This window comes from Dermacentor andersoni, chromosome 1 (genome assembly GCF_023375885.2).
Source record: "Dermacentor andersoni chromosome 1, qqDerAnde1_hic_scaffold, whole genome shotgun sequence".
NCBI lineage: Eukaryota > Metazoa > Arthropoda > Arachnida > Ixodida > Ixodidae > Dermacentor > Dermacentor andersoni.
Genome location: NC_092814.1, coordinates 66,004,138 through 66,023,707, shown reverse-complemented (window position 1 = coordinate 66,023,707; position 19,570 = coordinate 66,004,138). Strand labels below are relative to the sequence as shown.

The following is a 19,570-nucleotide window of genomic DNA, read 5'->3' as shown; positions in this document are numbered from 1 at the left end:
TTATTATTATTATTATTATTATTATTATTATTATTATTATTATTATTATTATTATTATTATTATTGTTATTATTACGACAGGCGTGGCTGCCTACCATCGTGATCTGATGTGTCGCAGTGCGCCGCACTGTGGCTTTGACGGACGCGCATAGTCGTGTTCAATTACAACTGTGACCAGCGTAGGAAAGGGAAACGTGTCAACGCCGCTCGGTGTGCCTGTACTGGGGCTGCCTACTCACGCACTGAGTTACCTGCTGTTCTGCGGGTCACGCCTGAGCAGGGACAACCTACGCGCGATTTCTTTAGCTTTCCTCGTGCCCCATGCGCCGCGTTTATGACCAGCTGGGCCCTTCACCTTGAGGGACCCAGCTGATGTCACTTCTCGCTTTACTCATGATTGTCACATCTCCCGTGTCGGACGGTGTTTTCACCGCATTCAAAGGGACTGTACACGGTTGAAAGCCATGGCCTTCGCCAGCATGAATTAATGGCCAGTTTCACTGGATACTCTATCAGCCAAACTTCTTAATCCATCGCCCAAGAAGGCCCGTTGTGGTCAGGAGCCTTCCATGCATGACCAAAGCAGCACAGCATGGCCGTTTGCGCGTCACGACGTTCCTCGCGGTCAAAACTTGTACCGCATCCACAAAGCTTTCCAATCGTAGGGATCGTTCGTCATTGGGGGAGATGGGGGAGAGGAAGAGAGATAAGATAGAGAGACACACACGCACACATACTCACACAATCATACGCACACAATCACAACACAGGATGACTTTCAGCACCATGAACACCAAATAAGGCTAGATCTCAAAAGAGGCATGATTGCTTACGCGGATATGCGTACTGACCATTGTCCTCAGTCTAATTAAGTTAACTACAAGACAAATACAAAGGAGCTCGTTCGCCCCAGTTCCTCTTTAACCGTATCACCTAGAACCTAAAACTTTTTAATATCATTACTTCATCTAATTATTTGCTGCTCTCGACTCTATGCAGCGTAAAAACTCCGGCGTGGAAGTTGGTCTGCGCACTTTTCACGCGTCATTGTGGGCAAGTGATAAATGAGGATTAACCATTAATGTGGCTATTTGGGCTCGTTGGTGATCCATTAAGATCAGTAGACATAACAGTACTGTATTAACCAGTGCTGAATGAAAGCCGCGTACATGAACTTGTATGACGACACCACAGTGGATATGAGAACACCTAGCCAATGCACTAGTACAAAGAAAAACCAAAGAAACTAAAAGTAAGAAGCAGGGTTCTCGTAGATAAGCACAGGTATAGTGACATCCGAAATAATCAGACTGAAACTCGAAGCGTTGAATCTCAAGCATTTCCTGCATATTGCTCGTGTTCAGCCTGGGTAACCTGTTTGACGAACATGCAAACATTGCCGTCAGCGTTGCCCGTATTAAGGTTGTTTGGTTATTTGTACATTGTTTCAGAAGAATTTCAAATACGGGATTGTTTCAGAAGAGGTAATATTCTTAATATAGCTTATCTTTCTTACGCGTATTCCCATCAAATTTTCTTACGACGTTACAACCATGCAGCGTTCCATTTAATGCGTTCTGCTGCTACAAATGCGACGTGGCGTTGGGAGATCAACATAATGGAGCACGTTGAGCGCGTACGAAAGACCACGAAGGCTAACAATGCAGTAATGTTTAGTTGTTGCCCTACCCTTTAAGAGTAGACATTAGGAGATAGTAAACGATAGCAGAGTTTTTACGGTCAAACTTGAAGAATTATGGAGACCTGGGAAAGGCTTGCTCAGCTCGATTTGTCATTATCAAGCCTTAATGAGACCCTGTATTTGTTCAGTGCAATTTGTGTCAAGCTGGAAATCATTTGTAGACGGTTAAGCAATCTCCCAATTTGCCTCTGTGAGTGTAAAAGCGCATGGGCATGACGGTTCAATTCCCTTGATCAATAAAGGCAACAGTTTACCGAATCGAACAGTTTCGAGCCATTGGGGTTTTAGACGCGAAATTCCTGTTTAAATATCATTCAGTGAGGGCCAAGGAACGTTTACCATGTTGTTGTATGGTTTCTAGCTTGCTTGCCACGTTTATTGCTCTCATCAAAATAAACTCATTAAGAATATATATATATATATATATATATATATATATATATATATATATATATATATATATATATATATATATATATAGTGAGCGAGAGCATATACACTCGCCCTGTCACACACCTTGCTGGTGTTCAACCACACACAGGCGTAATGAGTTATCCTGTGAAGGTGGCCTGCATTCATTTCAGTGCCATAGCCGTACCAGCTTATCAGCGCATTCACATGTGGCACCGAAATTGCAGCGCAGATAGGAGATGCCTTTGCTGCAATCAGCGCCGCGTTCTTAGCTGGCACATCGCAGCGCTCACGTCCATCAATCGAAGCAGGGGGCAATGGAGGACATAGAGAACAGCGTCCAGGTGTGCACACTTTACAACTTCGTGTAGACCTGTACAGTTAAATGCGCGTTTAAGACTGATATGGTGTCGCGTCGTGCAGCGCCTGCGATTTCATTAATCCGCAGACTCAAGCAGAGATTCGCGTGCCACTCTTAGCGGGAGTCCTCTGCTTGCTCGGTTTGTTCACCTTGTAATTGGCATTCTTTTTTTTTCTTTCTTTTTTTGGCACTTATCAATGACACAGGAGCCACGACTGCCATAGCGAAAAATTCACTTGCAGCGCAGAGCTCAAATATCTACCAAACGGGAGCACAGATGAAATACTAAAAGGTAATGGATACACGCTGGAAAAAGGCTCGAGGCAGCTAAATGTGCGGCGTCTTGCGCTTGCATTTCTGCGTGACATCGGTTTGCTGGGAGCTTGATAAGTCACTTTTGTGGTGGAGTCATTTTCGACCTAGCTCGTCATGCTTGGGCGGCCTATAACATCATCTCAACCACAAACACCAAAACCAATTGAAAGTCTGATGAGACGGGAAAATAACGAATACACTTCACTCAAGTTTGCCGAAGCCAGAATGTACAAAAATTTTCATGATTCCGGAGCCATGCTTTACGCGTGCACGTCTGTTCCAACAGGCCTTCATACTGCGTACGGTGGCCGCTCTGTCCGCAAGCTGAGAGTACACGTATAGACCGGACGTTGTTTGTCGTGTCTCTTTCCCTTCAGTTACCCGGGAGCCATCGACCGAAAATTTCACGTTCATGCTCTGAAATGCCGATGGTCGAGTTAATGATTCTGTTCAGGTTTCTTAACGAGGGCGATTGGCCTATGTGAACGCCTGTGACTTGCTCGGGCCATCCGCGTGCGCGAGCCCACCGCGCCTTTCCTGGCCTCCCCCCTCCCTCTCTCTTTATCGTCTTTATATTCCCTCTTTCCCGTCCCCCAGAGTAGGGTAGCTAACCAGACGTATTTCTGGTTAACATCTCTGCCTTCTCTCTTTCTTTCCACTTCCTCCTCCTTAACCGTAGGCTAGCAACTAACTGAACAATGTACCAAGAAGCATAAATGCGTTTCGTCGTCTGCATATTTTTGAGGTTCTTTGCTATAGTTTCTGCAAAAAAATCCTAAAGCGTTATATTAAGTCTGTTCGCCGATCGTTGTCCTCATTCTGTTAATCTCTGACTTTTTCTTATTTATTTCTCCCTTATCACATCCTGCTGCGTTGCTGCGTACGTAGCGCTTGCATAATACCAGTACATGGATGGGCTTGCTTTTTCTTTCATCTCTTTCTCTAACAAAAGAGTGTAGTGCGCACTGAAGCTGAGTGTTTGTGCACGTCTCCTACTTCTGGACACGATGTACCAATATACTGGTAGCAAAAGTAATCTTTGAAGCTGTAGATTTGTATACTTCGGCCACATGGGTTCGTATACACGCATATATCGGTTCGTATCTACACGAAAATACCTGCGCTGTCTGTCAATACTTACTGTAAATCGTGTCCAGCCATCGCTTCTTGTAGCGTCTCTCGTGGAACAGTGTCATATTGACAGACACATACAATAACGCGTTTGGCGACGAAGGGTGGAAACCTCGAAGTGCTTGTGGTTTCCGCGGGCGCTTTGTTCCAGACAGTGTTCATATCTTGTCTCATTCATTACTGCTCCAAGTGGCCGCTAATATTCGCGGTTCAGGGGAGAACGCTGGTTCTGGACTCGCTTGCATCACACTTAAAACCATCTAAAAGCCTTCGGTCGTGTGAACATGAAGCACTCGACAAGACTGAGTGTCTCTTTAGATACGCGCTCCCCACTCGAGACCTGCCTCGGCGGAGGAACATATAGGCGTGGCGCTCTAGGGGCGTACACGAAGCGTGCCCTCACTTCTCGAGGAATCGCAAAAGAGTCAGATCAAAAGGAAGTGAGCGGGCGATCGGCCGCGCCGGGTGTACCTATCAGATGGCGCGGAATGGTATCCGGAGGTCGCAGCTGAGCGGAAAAAGGTTCAGCAAGCTTGGATAGCCAGTTTTCGATGTTTCCGTTGAACCTGTGTGCATATACACTCCGGTTCTCGGCGTCCCGCTCTCCCTCTGATTACTGTTTCCGCTGACCATTACGGCGTCACACGCGTAATTTGCATTGGTGTACCGCTGTTCCACACCAACCAACAATGGCGACTGTCGTGTTTAATGCGGACGCGCGCTACGGGAGACGGATGTCGTCCAAGGCGCTACGCGTTCGCCTTGCGGCAGCAGCGGCTGCGCGCAGATGACACGCCGAGGAGACGCGTGGCCCGATCCCTAAGGATGAAGTGCCTCGACCTCGTGTCAGTGTCATTTCGCGCGCATGCGGCGAGGGTGCGTAGCGCGCTGCTGAGTGGACACGGAGCGCTCTCTCCCCACGGAAGCAAGTGCCGGGGGAGGCGGATGGCACCCCATTGGCGCCGTTGACGTTGGTCTCCGCGTGACGTACAGAGTCGGGCGTGTGCACGCCCAGCACCTGCTGCTGCTCGCCCTGACCACGTCTAGCCTTTAGCGGATCGCTCGCTGTGCTCGCGCCCTTGCCTGTGGACATGCTCTCCCCCACCGCGCGCCCTTCCCTTCTAGCCCTCTTTCCTCGTCATGACATGCTCTCGTCATTGTCTCTGGCACCTGCGAACCGCGCATCACCACTGGACATGTAATCCTTGACGCGACCGATTATATGCAACCCACGGCTGCACTCGTGTTCATTGCGAAGACAGACTGCCGCGGATGGAATTGGACGCGGCTCTTAGCATCCAAGGCGCCTGGCACGGTCTCGTACGCAGAGCTCACGTAAGGCTCCAGAACCACCAGTCATGGGGTGGCGGCGATCGGACCCGCGCGACTGCCACGTATCCACTCGGCCACTGGCCGCGCGCGCAGTCCGACATTCGCCTGCCAGCCGTTCATTCGTTTTCATCGAGCTCTTAGCTATTGAGCTGTTGAGGAGGCACGGCTGACGACGCGGGGGGTCTCGCGCCATTATACTTTGTGTATTTCGCTCGCTCTCCCTTGTTTCTCGGCGTATTTCATGCAATTTTTTATGTGCTGAATGCGATTTGTATGATTGTGGATCACTTGCATTGGGTAAGCTGCGTGATTAAGCAGTTGTATTTCGTGCTTCCTGCGCATGCATACCGGCGTTCAGTGTGATCTTGAGTTGCGATATTGAAGTATGTGCTCGCACATTATTGCCAGAGTCATGTGGAGCGTACCATGAAGTGCCGTACTATGTTGGAAGCGCTGCGGAGAAGGGAGCCCACTGGCCCTCTTCTCCGCAGCGGCCGCTCTGCAATGTTTCCGGGAGCTGCTCGTAGACTCTCCAACCAAATTCGCCTTCCCCGTGCGCGTTTCGCGGCAGAGCCATTGGCTTCGTGGGTTGCTTTCGAGCAGCGCCCATTGCAAGCGCGGGAAAAAAGCGCACGGGCCGGGCTCGGCCGAGGCCTGCACTGAGCCCGGCCTGTGCGGAGTTGGGGTGGGGGGCCGCATTGCGTTGCCGGCGGACTCACATTGGATCGTCCGCTGTTCGTTTGCAGAGCGCGGCGTTAACTTCCACGAGCAGCCTCTTACACGCCGACTACCTCTCATCCTCGTTCACAGCCGAGGAATCGTTATCGCTGAGCGAGGAGCTCAAGCTCCCCGGTCTCGATTTAGTGGGAGCGCAGATTCCTTCTGAGGTATTCGGCAGCACCGTGAGAGAAGTCTCCTCTTACCAGGAGATGTTCCAGTCGGGCTTCCCGGTGGTCAGCAGTCCTTCCCTCACCGAGCAGCCGACACCTTTGACTCCCTTGAGCATTTCACCTGCAAACCCCTCGGCCCTGCCCAGCTTCGAGGAGACGTACTCGCCCAGGTGGGTTGTGCGCGCCGCTTTTGCACCAGCCAGACTCTTCATCAAAAACCCCTTGCTTCCAGGTACAGGCGGGACATCACACACTCCGGCGTGTTTTCCTTCAAGTTCGAAGAGCTGCGCTCGGACACCGAGCTGCCGGCTGAGGCCGGTAGCCCTGAGGCCTACCAGGTGTCCGTGGGCGGCTTCTCTCCTAAGCCTCACGCGTCCACCAGCTATCGGCCACCGTTCACGCCGCCACCTCCGCCGCCGCAGCCAATGGCTGGCCCATCCCAGGAGTTCTACAAGACAGAACCGCCGTCGTACCAGAGCTCAAGCTGCTATGTGCAGTATCAGGCTGAGCAGGAACATGCTAAAGCCGGCTTCTCGGGCTACCTTCACCCGTCGCCACCCGTGTTCCAGAAGGGACTCGTGTTCCCGGGACCTTCAGAAAGCTCCAGCTTCAGCCTCGTTTCGGCCGGTTCCTCGTCCTCCCTCGCATCGTTCCCAGGCGACCTGACGCCGCCACTGCCCAGCCCTGGGGGCACGTGGCCGCAGGCCCGCAAGCCGGCGCTCCTCAAGGCTGCCGCTGCCGCTACCAGCGAGCCAGGGTAAGTCTGGCTTTAGTGCCCCCGCATCATGTTTCACTTGCTGCTCGAAACCGCTTTAACATTGTGGTAAAACAGTGCACAGTCCTTCAAAAGCTATGCTGTGGGCTCTAATGTGCCAGAGCGCTAGGAGTAAGAACGCACTTGTTTTTTACTAGGTAGGCAACTCAGACGCGCCAGCAAACTGTGGATGCTTTCTTTATACAGATAAATTTTGATTTTATCGAATGCCTATTTTACCCGGCGCTTTTAAATGGTCTTAGTGTCGCATGCCGTTCTGGAGTGGCCAGTTAACGTTTTCAGTGCTCTCTGTCGTCTCTATGCATCATTAATACCGTTGTTTCAGGAAGCAAAGTGCCGCACTAAATGTCATTTTCTGTCGTACGTCCGCAGTTCGCCTTGTGGAGTAATGTAATGTGTGTTTCCGGACTCTCACAGTATGTGCCCCCTGTCTTTTCCTATCCTGTTGGGAACCGCTGAACTAGCGCATTTTAATAAGAGATGGCTGCTGCGCCATCAAGATTACTTCGGCGCCTCGAGACTTTTGAGACAAAAACTTGCTCATCGTTCAGGTAAAGCGAGTGCAGGAATTTACGCTGCCGTTTTTCATGCACACATCAAATTTTAGGCGCTGCGCCACAGGAGTTTACTGGGAACGCGCATGCACACTTTCTCCTGTGCGGGCAGAAATCCATCCTGAATTGGTGCGCTGTGATTCTGTGGTGAAGACAATGCCGAAAACATTATCTCTCGGCAGCTAAATGCATCCTTCTTCGCATACTCTGGTACCGCTGTATAAAGTCAAGCGCAAGGCCGAAGCGATACTACACGCCGTAAACAGCGGCGCACAGCGGAGTCTGGTTTCTGTGGCTCGGACGGTGGCGCATTGTGTGCAGCTGGTTCGAGAAAAAAATGATGAATAGCCGATTGGACAGTGACGACAGACAGATCTATACTGTTATTTTGCAAGCAAGTCTGCGTTTGCGCTAGTTGTCTTTTTTTTTCTCGGTAACATGACACAGAAGAGTGCCCAACGGCGCCTCTCGATTGTTCGCTGGGCGTCAAAGGCACTCTCGACTTGACGTGTGCTACATACAAACCTCTTCATCACTGTTGATGGTGTGTCGACATTTGTGGGGGTGGAGAGTTCTGTTAAACTGCATTTACCAATGAAGTCAATCATTTGACCTGGTCACCAAAGAAAGCCTTATTCGTGGCGCTATTGGGGCTTTGCGTGGCAGCTGCCGCAGCCCGCCTTCCGCGCAGCCCTTCGAAAACGTATTCATATCAGTGGCCTGATCCGAGCCCACTTACTTTTCTCAAAGCACTAATTTGTGGACTCTGTATTGCGCAGTTCCACAGCAGTGCAGTAAGGTTCTGTGAAATGTAAAATATCAGTGACAAAAAACGTTTAAAATAGTGCATCAAGACTATTTCAATCCTCGCTTAACCCGAATTACGGATCACTAATTCCGTATTGCTCGAACTCTTTGCAAAAAGCAGCTCGTTGACTTTGCTCTTCTGCCCTAAAATTGATGTGTACGGCGCTTGTGTTCACGTCGCTATTGTTTTTAATATTTTTTCTACAGATGAGAAACTGCGGTGTAAAAATTTGAATTTCAGTTATGAGCCCGGGCAGTGGCGACAGAAAGAAGAAATATATTACTTTCGTTGTCAGGTCACCATATATGATCGTCTTCCATTGCACAGTTTGTGTACCGTGACGCATCCGGTCCTCGTCAGAATTGCGAGGCGGCCGCAGTTCAGCGTTCATAAAACGGCCATGAGCACCGCACCGTTGGAAATTAAAGCATGACCGTTAACAAACATACCCTGCGCGAGCAGGCTATATAGCGAATGTAGCGAATCCACAAGGTTGTCTCATGTATATAGGAGAAGGTAACCAGTAATAAGTGCGCCACCAATCTCAGGCTTCCGAACACTAAAAGAAAACTCATGGTACGCGAAGGTAGGCGTACGGACACAGGAACGAGCAGCAAAGTGTAAACGTCTTTCCTGTTCTTCTTATGTTCTTGTTTTGCACGCCTGCCTTTCAGTGCCATGAATTCCGACCAATGTTCCCAGCTTTTTGTCGCTCTGACAAAACTCCGTCCGTCCTCAGTCACTGGGTCGCATTCAGTTCACTTTAATATTTTCTCCTAAAATCACTCCATCTAGATCATTTCCTATAAATCCTGTCCGAATAAATCAATCGGATTCGGCATGCATGTTCTCAGGAATTGCCATAAAAGAGAGCGGCGGAAGGGCTATCGCGGACTAATCCCTTGACGTGTGCGCTTATTCTCATTCCTCAGCTCTTTTGCTAGTAGTTAGTGCTTTAGCTGATGCGCGAACAACAAGCAAACCTAACCGTGTAGAACGTCTTTTTCTTTTCTTTCTGTAGAGCTAAAAACAACCGAGTTAGTGCGTCAGTTCCCCTATGTCAGCATCGGACAGCTTGTGACGAGCACAACTTTTTGTGATCGCATTTTGATAAGGTCACATTCTTATCCGTGCACGGCAGCCGTCTGCTTTCGCTGGAAAAAAAAAAAACGTGCCCTCACTCTCATCGCTATGGTGAGGGAGCAGCTACTGGATGGCGAAACAACTCTGAGGAGAAAGACGAAAGCGCCGAGAAGCGACGTCCTCTTTCTCCTGCTGTGACGTCATCCACACTAGTATATGAATATAACGTTCTCATGGAAGATACCATTACTTAAAATATAACTGCGATACTTTTATCATGGGATGGTGGAAGGAGTACGATTTTTTTTTTTCTGCAGCCTGGAACACTAAGAACTCGTCAAATTACTTGACTGGTCAGTTCACTGGAGCAATATTCGAAAAGCTACCCTCCTCAGAATTCAGGGGATTATTAACTAGCGCCACACCAGTAACAGACTAGACAAGCAGCTGTTCGTAGTATTTGTTCGCTTATTTTTGTAACCATAGGGTATGGATACGCTCGGTGGCGCCTTTTAGGTGAAATATGCACGAAGCAAACCGCCCATATTACCAGATATTTCTGTCATTGTGATGCAGTGTACGTCACTTCCTATGGCGGTCATTTCGAGCATTGTTTGGCCGAGTTCCTATGGTATTAGAAGTGTAGAAAAACAAACGCCATACGCTGCCGGGTTTTATAGCCTCGGAGATAGGCTGGTACGTCGCAGTAGTATAGCTGTGGTCGTCAGAACGCCTCTACAGACATAAGGCAGTTGTATTTTTCCTATTACCTTTCTGTGTCAAGTAAGCGGTAAGAGCATTGCAATCTACTCACCATCGAACAAGTGTTTATATCTCGGCAAAGGGACTGTCGATTCCGTGCTACCTCTGGCACAACCCCTTCATGCTTCATGTCGTTGTCGTGCACTTCCTTTTACACACAAAGATCGAAGTCAGTACCGGCTGTCCTGATGCGTCGTTCCTACTTTACTGTACATTCCACGTGGCAGGATTTGGGCGGCTTAATTTCTTGCTGCTGAGAGTCGTTCTCTGGCTTGCATGTTCGTATAACTGTGTTTGTTTCTCTTCGCAAGTCAACGGGTCCGAAGTATGTCTTCTTCTGAAACCAGAGTTTACTCACAGAGTTTACTTCTATATAGTATTTAAAATAACTACCATGCTCTAATAAACTGCAAGCTGCTAATTGCCTCGTCTGGTTCTAAAATGTGCGGCTACTTGCATAGCCATGCTGTGTTTTGTCATTGAGGACAGTTATTTGCTTTAGAATCCTTCCTGGCAAAACTTAAACGATAGCAAAGCAGCAGTAAGAACAAATTTCTTCCTTTTTTGTTTCTTTTTGATGCTACTGGAATAAAAATGCAGGTCACTGCATATGCAGATCTTCGTCGTAGACTCTAGTGAGCAGGACCAAATTACGGATCAATATTTACGCTAGCCATTAAATTTATAATTTTCTTATTAGCACAATGCTTTCTGAAACTGTCAAACCTACAGTGCCTTCGACATTTCAAGGCATGCGCAGAAACACACAGGGGCGCCCAAAATTCGCTTCTACGAAGTGCAAAGAGCTTGGAGGTTCTAGCACTTCTCAGGCGAGACGAAGGCGATTTCTTCGTATATTATGATCACAACTGGACCATCCATGACATTCGCACAAGTTATGTTCTTCGTTTATGATATCATGCGTATTTATTCTTGCAGCTAACAGAGACTACTTCCCATAAAGAACTTGCGTTTTTGAAAGAGCAGAAGGAGAAAAAAATGGGGTGGTGTCAAGATTTCTATGTTGTGCTGCGTTACCTGCAATGACATTTCAGTTTAGGAAAGCATGGGGAAAATAAAAGGGAGCCGGGATTTAGACGGGAGGGTTCGTTATCTTCTGGTCAGAGTCCTTCGATGCGTGGCTGTGTCCGCATTGATTGATGGACGTGTGCCCCGTGCGCAGTGGACGGTTGGCCCCGCCGTCGGCTCCCGGAACGCCCCCGGCGTCGGGATCGAGCGCGGCCTCGTCGCCTCCGCCCGCCACCCCGTCCTACCAGCTGTGTGCCGTGTGTGGCGACAACGCCGCCTGCCAGCACTACGGCGTCAGAACCTGCGAGGGCTGCAAGGGATTCTTCAAGGTACGGTTCTACGAACACGTGCCGACAGCGATCTACCGCGGTACAGACGACGCTCACAAAAAGCAGTTCCACCATCTTGGACTGTTAAGCATTCCGAACGTTTTGACGCACCGAGAGAAAGGCGTAGCGCTGGCAACTCCTTTATCGGAGAGTAACTGCTTTTCCCATGCTTGGCTCTATTTCCGAGAGCTCTCGTGCAACCCGGCGGTGTAGGAGTACTTTCACTCTAATTGAGCACGATCCGAAATGTAGCCATGATTTAGTCATCTAATTTAGGAATAAACAATCGCATTTGTTCTTACGTAATTAAATGACATTAATAATTACTTAATTAATGGCCCGTTCGGCGTCATAATTTCTTAAATTCCAATAATGCAATATTGTAGCGCTGTGTTTGTCTACGCTCCATTTCGTCCTATTCTTTGCGCTCTTTCCTTCATCTTCAAATTTCATTTTCTTATTTTAATTATCTCTTTTGTGCAGAGGACAGTTCAAAAAGGAGCCAAATATGTGTGCCTTGCTAACAGAGACTGTCCAGTCGACAAGAGGAGAAGAAACCGCTGCCAGTTCTGCAGGTTTCAGAAATGTCTCGCTGTCGGAATGGTCAAAGAAGGTAAGCGGCAATTTTCCTTAGTTTCAGCTCAATTAAAGTGGCGTTACTTCGTTGCGTTAAACCACAAGAACAAGTGCTAACACGCTTTGCAGCCCGCAAATTAATAATATCCTCCGCCCTAAGTAATGTTGTTGACTGCTGTGCCGTGTGACAATTTTTGTCAAAAAATTAATATGCAAGTCCTTTCTATGGAGTAATCACTAGCCCCTAAATCTATATTACTGCCGTTCTATCTCCCTTTCAAAATATATTTATACTTTCCCGATTTATTATCCGTGTTTTATTTTGTATGAGTATCCCTTCCCCATTTACAAAGATATGTACTGGTGCTGCAGTAGTATCTACGCAAATGAAAAACTAATATCTTTATTCCCAGCATTTCAAATGTGTTCGTACCTAGTAGCGGTCGTTAAACCCCCTTTTTGGCCCGAACTTTATCGCTATCACAGACAACAACAACACGCCACCCACCGTGATAACTTGCTGCATTTATTTCACTATCTTTAGTATTTTGTGTTAGTCATTTTGGGCAGGGGAAGCGATAAGCCGTCATTAAAGGGGCATGTAACGAGGTTCATGTAACGTGGGAAATATGTTGTGGAATCCTTAAAAACTGCTTTCTTTCGAGGCTGTACAGAACGCAAGTCAGAATTGTGAGACCCTGTAATGCATGCGTACAATATGAATAGCATCACATTGCTGATCCTTTCGGTTTCTCGTGGAAATCTTGTATGCTGGCCTAGCTGGCGTGTTTCGTTCACGATCGGACGTTCACATGCTGCGCCTCTTTCAGTTGTGCGGACGGACAGCCTTAAGGGACGACGGGGCAGGTTGCCTTCGAAGCCCAAGAGTCCCCAGGAGTCCCCGCCATCGCCGCCGGTCAGCCTCATCACGGCACTGGTCAGGGCCCACGTGGACACCTCTCCAGATCTCGCCAACAGGGATTACTCGTTGGTAAGCCTTCCTTCGCTGCTGCTGACGATCGTTAGCGCGCGGCCTGTATTCCATGGAGGCTGGAACAGCTGAAGGCCAAAAGGCGCTCGCGTACGTGCAAGAAAAAAGAAAGAAAAATCGAGAGTCGGTCTCAATTCGAAATCGACGCTAAATCGCCTTTTCTGATCCCTTTTTTCCATCTCTTCAGCGGTGCTGTCTCTGTACCTGTCCAGTGATCCAATAGCTCATCTTCCCTCTGATCGCCGCTGTTTAGGTGTCGAGCTAGACAGTTACAGTGTGGCGAGCAGACAGACAGATTTATTCGACATCATTATTAAACAATGTCAGGAAAATGGGCAAAAAGCCGAAAGAGTGCGGCTTGACAAAGGCCCATGTTCCTTCTAAATACAGGCTACTTAATTTGTACAGATCTATGTAAAAGAAAAAAGATAGAGATTTGGCATTACAGCGATTAACAATATAAAAACAGCACTTACAAGCATAGTGTACGATTCAATTTAATAAGTTGTGCATATCTATTTAAAAAAGATTTGGAATTCAGTGATTAAGACATAATACAAGAACAGCACTTACCAGCATGCTTCACGGTACAGGAATGTGAAGCAGCAAACCGAAGCAAGAAACGTAACTTGACAAGATGAAAATGATACAAAAATAAATCACATAGCTTTGTCAACAGATTTAAGATAAGTTAAGGAGAAATTTCTTTCCCATTCATTTACATATTTTAATCAGCAGCCACTTACTATTACTGACCACTAGTTTGTAGTAGTAGGTGCGAATTCTGGAGTTTTCCGTACCAAAACTACGATTTTATTATAAGGCACGCCGTAGTCCGGGACTCCAAATTAATTTTGTCGACCTGGGGATCTTTAACGTGCCCCCAAAGCACGGGACCACGGGCGTTTCTGCATTTCGCCCCCATCGAAATGCACGCCACGGCCGGGATTCAATCCTGCGTCCTCGTGCTTAGCAGCGCAACACTAAAGCCGCTAAGCCACCATGGAGGGAAGTAGTAGTAGTAGTAGTAGTAGTAGTAGTAGTAGTAGTAGTAGTAGTAGTAGTAGTAGTAGTAGTAGTAGTAGTAGTAGTAGTAGCAGTACTAGTAGTAGTAGTAATAAACGGTTTCTGTCTTATTAGTTCTTTGAGAGATAGTATTTTCAGCCACACTACAAACTTTCAGCCTCCGCACGTGCTTGAACAGCTCATCTTTGGCTACAGCAGCGTGCAGATAACGAGGGTTAATATATGAGAAAAGATGACACACCACTGCTTTCATTCTCTCTATCGCTCTCTGTCTCTCTATAATATATCCCTCGCCTTCTGCGCAGCATTCTAGTCAAAGATGAATTTTCACCAACCAACCCAAATGTCAATTCTGCTTAACTTTAACTGTCAGAAGTGAAATCGCCCTAATAGTTAGGGGCCAGTGGATCGTTCGTAACAATTACATTTTTATGCTTCAGTTGTTTCCTAAGGTGACTTTCAGTTTGTACTATAATCTTCGGTTTTGTCAAAGCATGCACAATAGTTGTCGTAATCAAAAGTACCTAAGCCCCAAGTGCTCATGCCAGCTTCCTTCGGCGTGAAGGCTCTAAAGCGAAACCTTGGTCAAGAACTTCACTTCTTCCTGGGCAAGGACAGTGTCGCGTTTTCTGCGCACCTTTTCGTGACCTCTAAGGGCTCTTTCTTTTATTTCTCTCCTTTACAGTGCCAGGAGATGCCGGTCGATGAAAGCCGCAGGACTGCAGCTGAAGTTCAGCAGTTCTACAATTTATTGACCTCGTCGGTTGACGTCATCAAGACGTTCTCCGAAAAGATTCCGGGATTCAATGAACTGGAGAAAAGCGACCAGGACCTTCTCTTCCAGTCTGCTAGCCTCGAGCTTTTTGCCCTTCGACTGGCATACAGGTAAGCATGCCACAAGAGACACGTGGCTGGCGTCGCTTCAGCAGGACGCGCGTAACCATTGCAGGATCTCACACGGAAAACAATAGACCTAGCTTCGCTTGTTTTGGCCTTTACATATTAAATAAACTTTTCGTAATGTCGTAATGATTACAGATAAAAATTCACCTGCCATCTCCAACTATTTCAAACCAGATGTATGTGAAAAAGAGAGGTGAAACAGCACGTTGACGTTTTATGTTGGTTGAATTTTTAAGTTTGCCAATGACGAAGACGATTGTCGCTGAAATAAATTTCTTGACATTTCACCTGCAGTAAGTAAGAAAGGCCGACTTAGAGGTAGCTTATCAACTGTTAGGTGTATCTGTCTTCATTTTTTTTTAATTTACAGCAAGCGTCCCGTCCATTAACCTCTAAACGTTGCAGTCCAAGCCGTGGTATCCTCTAGTAAAAAAGCATGGTATGCTTGGTTATTCGACAACCGTTTAAAGCCGAGGTGATCTTAAGAGCAAAAAAAATTCGATGCAGATCTGCAACTTATTTACAAGCTTTTCGTTCTTTTTTCAATTGCGCGCTGTGCAGGATCAGGCAGGAAGATGACGAGTTCACTTTCTGTAACGGCGTCGTCCTCCACCGAACTCAGTGCGAGAGGATCTTCGGGGAATGGTTGGCTGCCATCTTCGAGTTCTCGAGAAGCCTGCACGCCATGCAGATAGACATATCTGCGTTCGCCTGCCTCGCAGCACTGACGCTCGTGACTGGTAAGTTGACCTTCTTGGCCGTTTCTGCACGCACGTAGGCTAACCGGCAAATGCTAGCATTCGAGTCGAAGCAGCTACGCAGTATGCCGAATAGTGGGGGAGTCTAATCAGACATCAGCAACAGCCAGCTGATTATGCGGAACAATTGCGAAATTTATGAATACACAAGGGGCAGTCTGAAAGGTCAAGATCAGAGCGCTCACTGTTGGCCACTGATCGTGTATGACGTATCCCTTAGTGATTGCATCCCCTCATTCTGCATGTGGTTCCTGCGTAAGAAGGATTGGCAGGGTGCTGTCATCGCGAGTAGTTGTGCAAGGCTGTTCCACTTTTGCGCTGTGTGCACGGCGGTGAGCTCATGCTTCGTTCCCGCGCCGCAGAGCGACACGGCCTCAAGGACGGTGCCAAGGTGGAGCGGCTCCAGATGAAAATCATCGGGTCGCTGAGGGACCACGTGACGTACAACAGCGAGGCCCAGAAGAAGCCACACTACTTCTCGCGACTGCTGGCCAAGCTGCCGGACTTGCGCAGCCTGAGCGTACAGGGCCTGCAACGCATCTTCTACTTGAAGCTCGAAGACCTGGTGCCCGCGCCGACGGTCATCGAGAACATGTTCGTCTCCAGCCTGCCGTTCTGAAGGCTGTGCGCCCGAACATTCGCCCTCCGCACATCGGATCATCCCCTCTTGTTTTGTCCCGCGTGGTTGTTGTCAATCTGCCTTCGGTACCCGGCCGGGGCCGTCTCACAATAATGATTGTGATAGCAGTCGCGTCGTCCGTTTTCTCGTGTGTCTTGTCGAGGCGTTTCTTTGTGATCCCACCCTCCTCACTCGCGCGCCCTTCCGGCGCTTCGTTTGTGTGTTCGTGTCCTGCACCCGGGGACTAGACCGGCGACCGCGAGAGCCACGCTCCGTAAAAGTGGCCGGCGCACGCCATAGTCCTATCGCTCGCGCACTCTCACCGTGGTATGGCATTTGTTTGCATCGCACCCGTGAACATTTTTAGAACTTGTGTATTCCCCTTTGTATGTGGCTCACTATCACCTCTCATGCGCTATTTATTTGCGTACACCCTGCGTCACCCGAGAGAGAGAGAGAGGCCCGCCCGGGCCCTCCATACTTACACGAGCCGTCAGTGCTCCGCTAGACCGGCGTCGTGCCGCGCTACCGTTAGTCCCTTCGGCAGAGCCCATTCTAGTCAGCCAGCTCGCCCTCTGTTTCGTTCGCATTTCGAGTAAGCGTATTCCGAGATTGAGCACATGTTGAAGCTGAGCGCCCTTTCTTTTTGGGATATATATTCATATACGTTATATACACGCCGTACATGATATACTGGTCCCCAAGGCGCACGTGTTGAAAAAATGTTTCTCGAGTCTATTTTGCTGTTGGATCTAGTCAAATGTTATGTGTGTTGCCCGGTACACAGAAGCGGACGGCCCGTATTCCGTGTACTGTACCCTTATTTGCTCGATATGCTGTATTCGCTTTCTATTTCATCTTGTGGTGTCCTGCCCATTAAACGATCGGCGGTCAGTCGGTTAGCACTTGTTGGTAACTGGTCTCGCAGACCCACCGGAAAGGAAGAAAAAGGCAGAACGAGAGAGAATGCCATGGGTACTCGCTCTTGACAAGTCATGTACAAAGAGAAGAGCCTGCCTTTCGTATTTTTCTGTACAGCAGACGCGGCGACACGATACACACACGAGACCCCTCACTGCCTTCCAGCAACATTCCCCGCTACTTCGTGGCTAGACCAACTTAGTTACTGCGCTCTCGTGGATGGCGCCCGGAGAGTATCGAAACATTCCACAAGCCGTTGGCTTCCTCTGTGCGCCCTTCATTTTGCTTTCTTTCACGCTGTCTCTTCGCAGACCTGCAATCGGCTCTCACGATGTCAGCTTATTTCCTCGAATATGTTTAGTGTTCATTTCTTTGAGCTTGAGCGCATATATGTGCATATATATACAGATATAAATAATATACCAACGCGTGTACATAAGATACATACATCAAAACCACCAGACAAACAGGCACGTGCTTTTGGCACCGGCATCTTAAAGTCAAGGTTGCTCTAGTCTTTAGACAGTTTTATTTTTATCTGTCGACGTTTTTCACTTAGATTGTTGTTGAAGAGTGCGGCTGTTTCGGTGTCTAGGGAACCAATATATGTCGATAGTACAAAAAGATACGGGAGCTGCGCGCGGAATTCCCGAGGCAAGTACACAAGACAGGTCCGGCGTCTCGCGTCGTCCGCGCCGTGCTTGCGCCCTGCCCGATGCTCACGCTTCAAAAGCACCGCGGCGGTCGCGCGCGCGCGGCGCTTAGCTCTAGCCTTGCCCCTGCCGTTGCCCCTCCTTACAGACGCCCAGTCCGCCTACGCCCGTATATAGTGTCGCGACTTGGGGCCTGGATGGGAACGGTAACGGTACAGCGGTAACGGTATCAAATACCCCCATCCTGTCCGCGCACCGCCTCGCTGGTGCGGTCCTGCGAGCACGTCCCAAGCGTAACCCGCCTCGCCTCCGCGAGCGACTCGCTCACGGCAGGTCGCACCGGCCGAGCCCACACACCGCCGGCAACACGCCAAGGGTCCCAGCGAGGCGAATATGTGACGGGGCTCGTTCCGTTCGGCCCGTGGAGAAAGCGACCTGCATATGGCGTGCAGCCGAACTAGCGTTGCGGGTGACATACCGGATGTTCGCCCTTGGCGGCGTCTGCGTCGGCGAGGCTCCTGGGACCGCGCCTGCGGCCCCCCAAAACCGACCAAACTTGCATGACGTGCGGTCCCGCCGTCGTCCACCACCACTGTTCGTTCGAGTCGTTGTCCGTTCTGTTGCCGTTCGTTAGGGAGGGCATCTGCCGGAGTACTCGTTTCCGTCACCATCCCAGAAATACTGTGCTGACCAGAAGACTGTAACATGGTTCACGGTTCTCTTTGTGCTTTCAACCGCCCTTTTTATGTTGTTGTTGTTGTTTTTCTTGAAAGACGTGAGTGAAATACAGAATTTGTTGCTGTTGTGATCGTTGATGTGTCACTACTTCTCCGTCTCGACACTTTAGTGAAGAGATGGGGATTTTAGCGATTGCGTTAGGACGCTATACATCTCGTAATAAATGACGATGCGTGTGCTATTACGAAGCTTACGAAGAAAGCGCGAGAACCTGCCACGACCAAACATACAGGGAACACAGTTGATGTAGGCACGATTCAGACATTGTGGGCCACACAATTGTAGTGCCAGCTTTTTTTTATTTTCACATTCTTGTGTCAGCAACTCATTTTGTGAGTTTTTATGCTCCAACACTAAAGAAGCAGCCGGAAACCTATGCCGGAGCTTCCAGCCCCGCCTATTCTCATCAGTTAAATTGGTGCTACATCTTGAAATTCTTTGTTGGCCTTGCGTCAAACTGTTTGCTCACACAAAAGAAAAAGAAGAGCTAAATGGTCTAATCAAGTAATTCACCAAGTGTCAATTCCTACTTCGCCAATTCGTCAAGTAATTTTACGCCTCCAAGTCCATTCGCTGACGGGGCACACTTGCACTTATATCCCCGTGTGTCTGCTTCCTTCCCCGCAACCTTTCCCGTGCGGAAGAAATGTGTCTTAAAAGGCTTGGTGCTGGGGTGACCCTGACAGCTGCAGTCACATGGGCCTGGGAATCCACAAGTGACAATCCAAAGAGCCCGGCCCATGTGTCTACGGCGGAAACTCATCACCTGCTGTGGCTTGCCATAGTACTGGGAATATTGGGCACAAGATACTCAAGGAAGCCAAACTCAAGCCTAATGTTTCAGGAGACCATCCCCACTGGATAACGGACGAGTGCGCAAAGTCACTACTGCAGTACCTGCGC

The 19,570-nt window shown here is 48.7% G+C and overlaps 1 protein-coding gene across 10 annotated transcripts in view; it reads left to right on the top strand.

Moving 5' to 3' along the window:
* Positions 1-18,735, top strand: part of Hr38 (Hormone receptor-like in 38) — a 43,966-nt gene extending 25,231 nt beyond the window's left edge. For 5 of the 10 annotated variants that reach the window (XM_050193259.3, XM_055061571.1, XM_050193271.2 and 2 more), the window contains 8 exons: positions 5,999-6,312; positions 6,375-6,899; positions 11,308-11,482; positions 11,966-12,095; positions 12,889-13,049; positions 14,761-14,960; positions 15,540-15,718; positions 16,099-18,735. In XM_050193259.3, the coding sequence (XP_050049216.1) occupies positions 5,999-6,312; positions 6,375-6,899; positions 11,308-11,482; positions 11,966-12,095; positions 12,889-13,049; positions 14,761-14,960; positions 15,540-15,718; positions 16,099-16,355 (1,941 nt within the window). In that variant the 3' untranslated portion in view covers positions 16,356-18,735. Of the gene's footprint in view, positions 1-5,096; positions 5,256-5,998; positions 6,313-6,374; positions 6,900-11,307; positions 11,483-11,965; positions 12,096-12,888; positions 13,050-14,760; positions 14,961-15,539; positions 15,719-16,098 lie in introns of those variants that run through there. The other 5 variants (XM_050193266.3, XM_050193269.3, XM_050193261.3 and 2 more) reach the window with 5 other exon arrangements.
* The last annotated feature ends 835 nt before the right edge of the window (positions 18,736-19,570 follow it).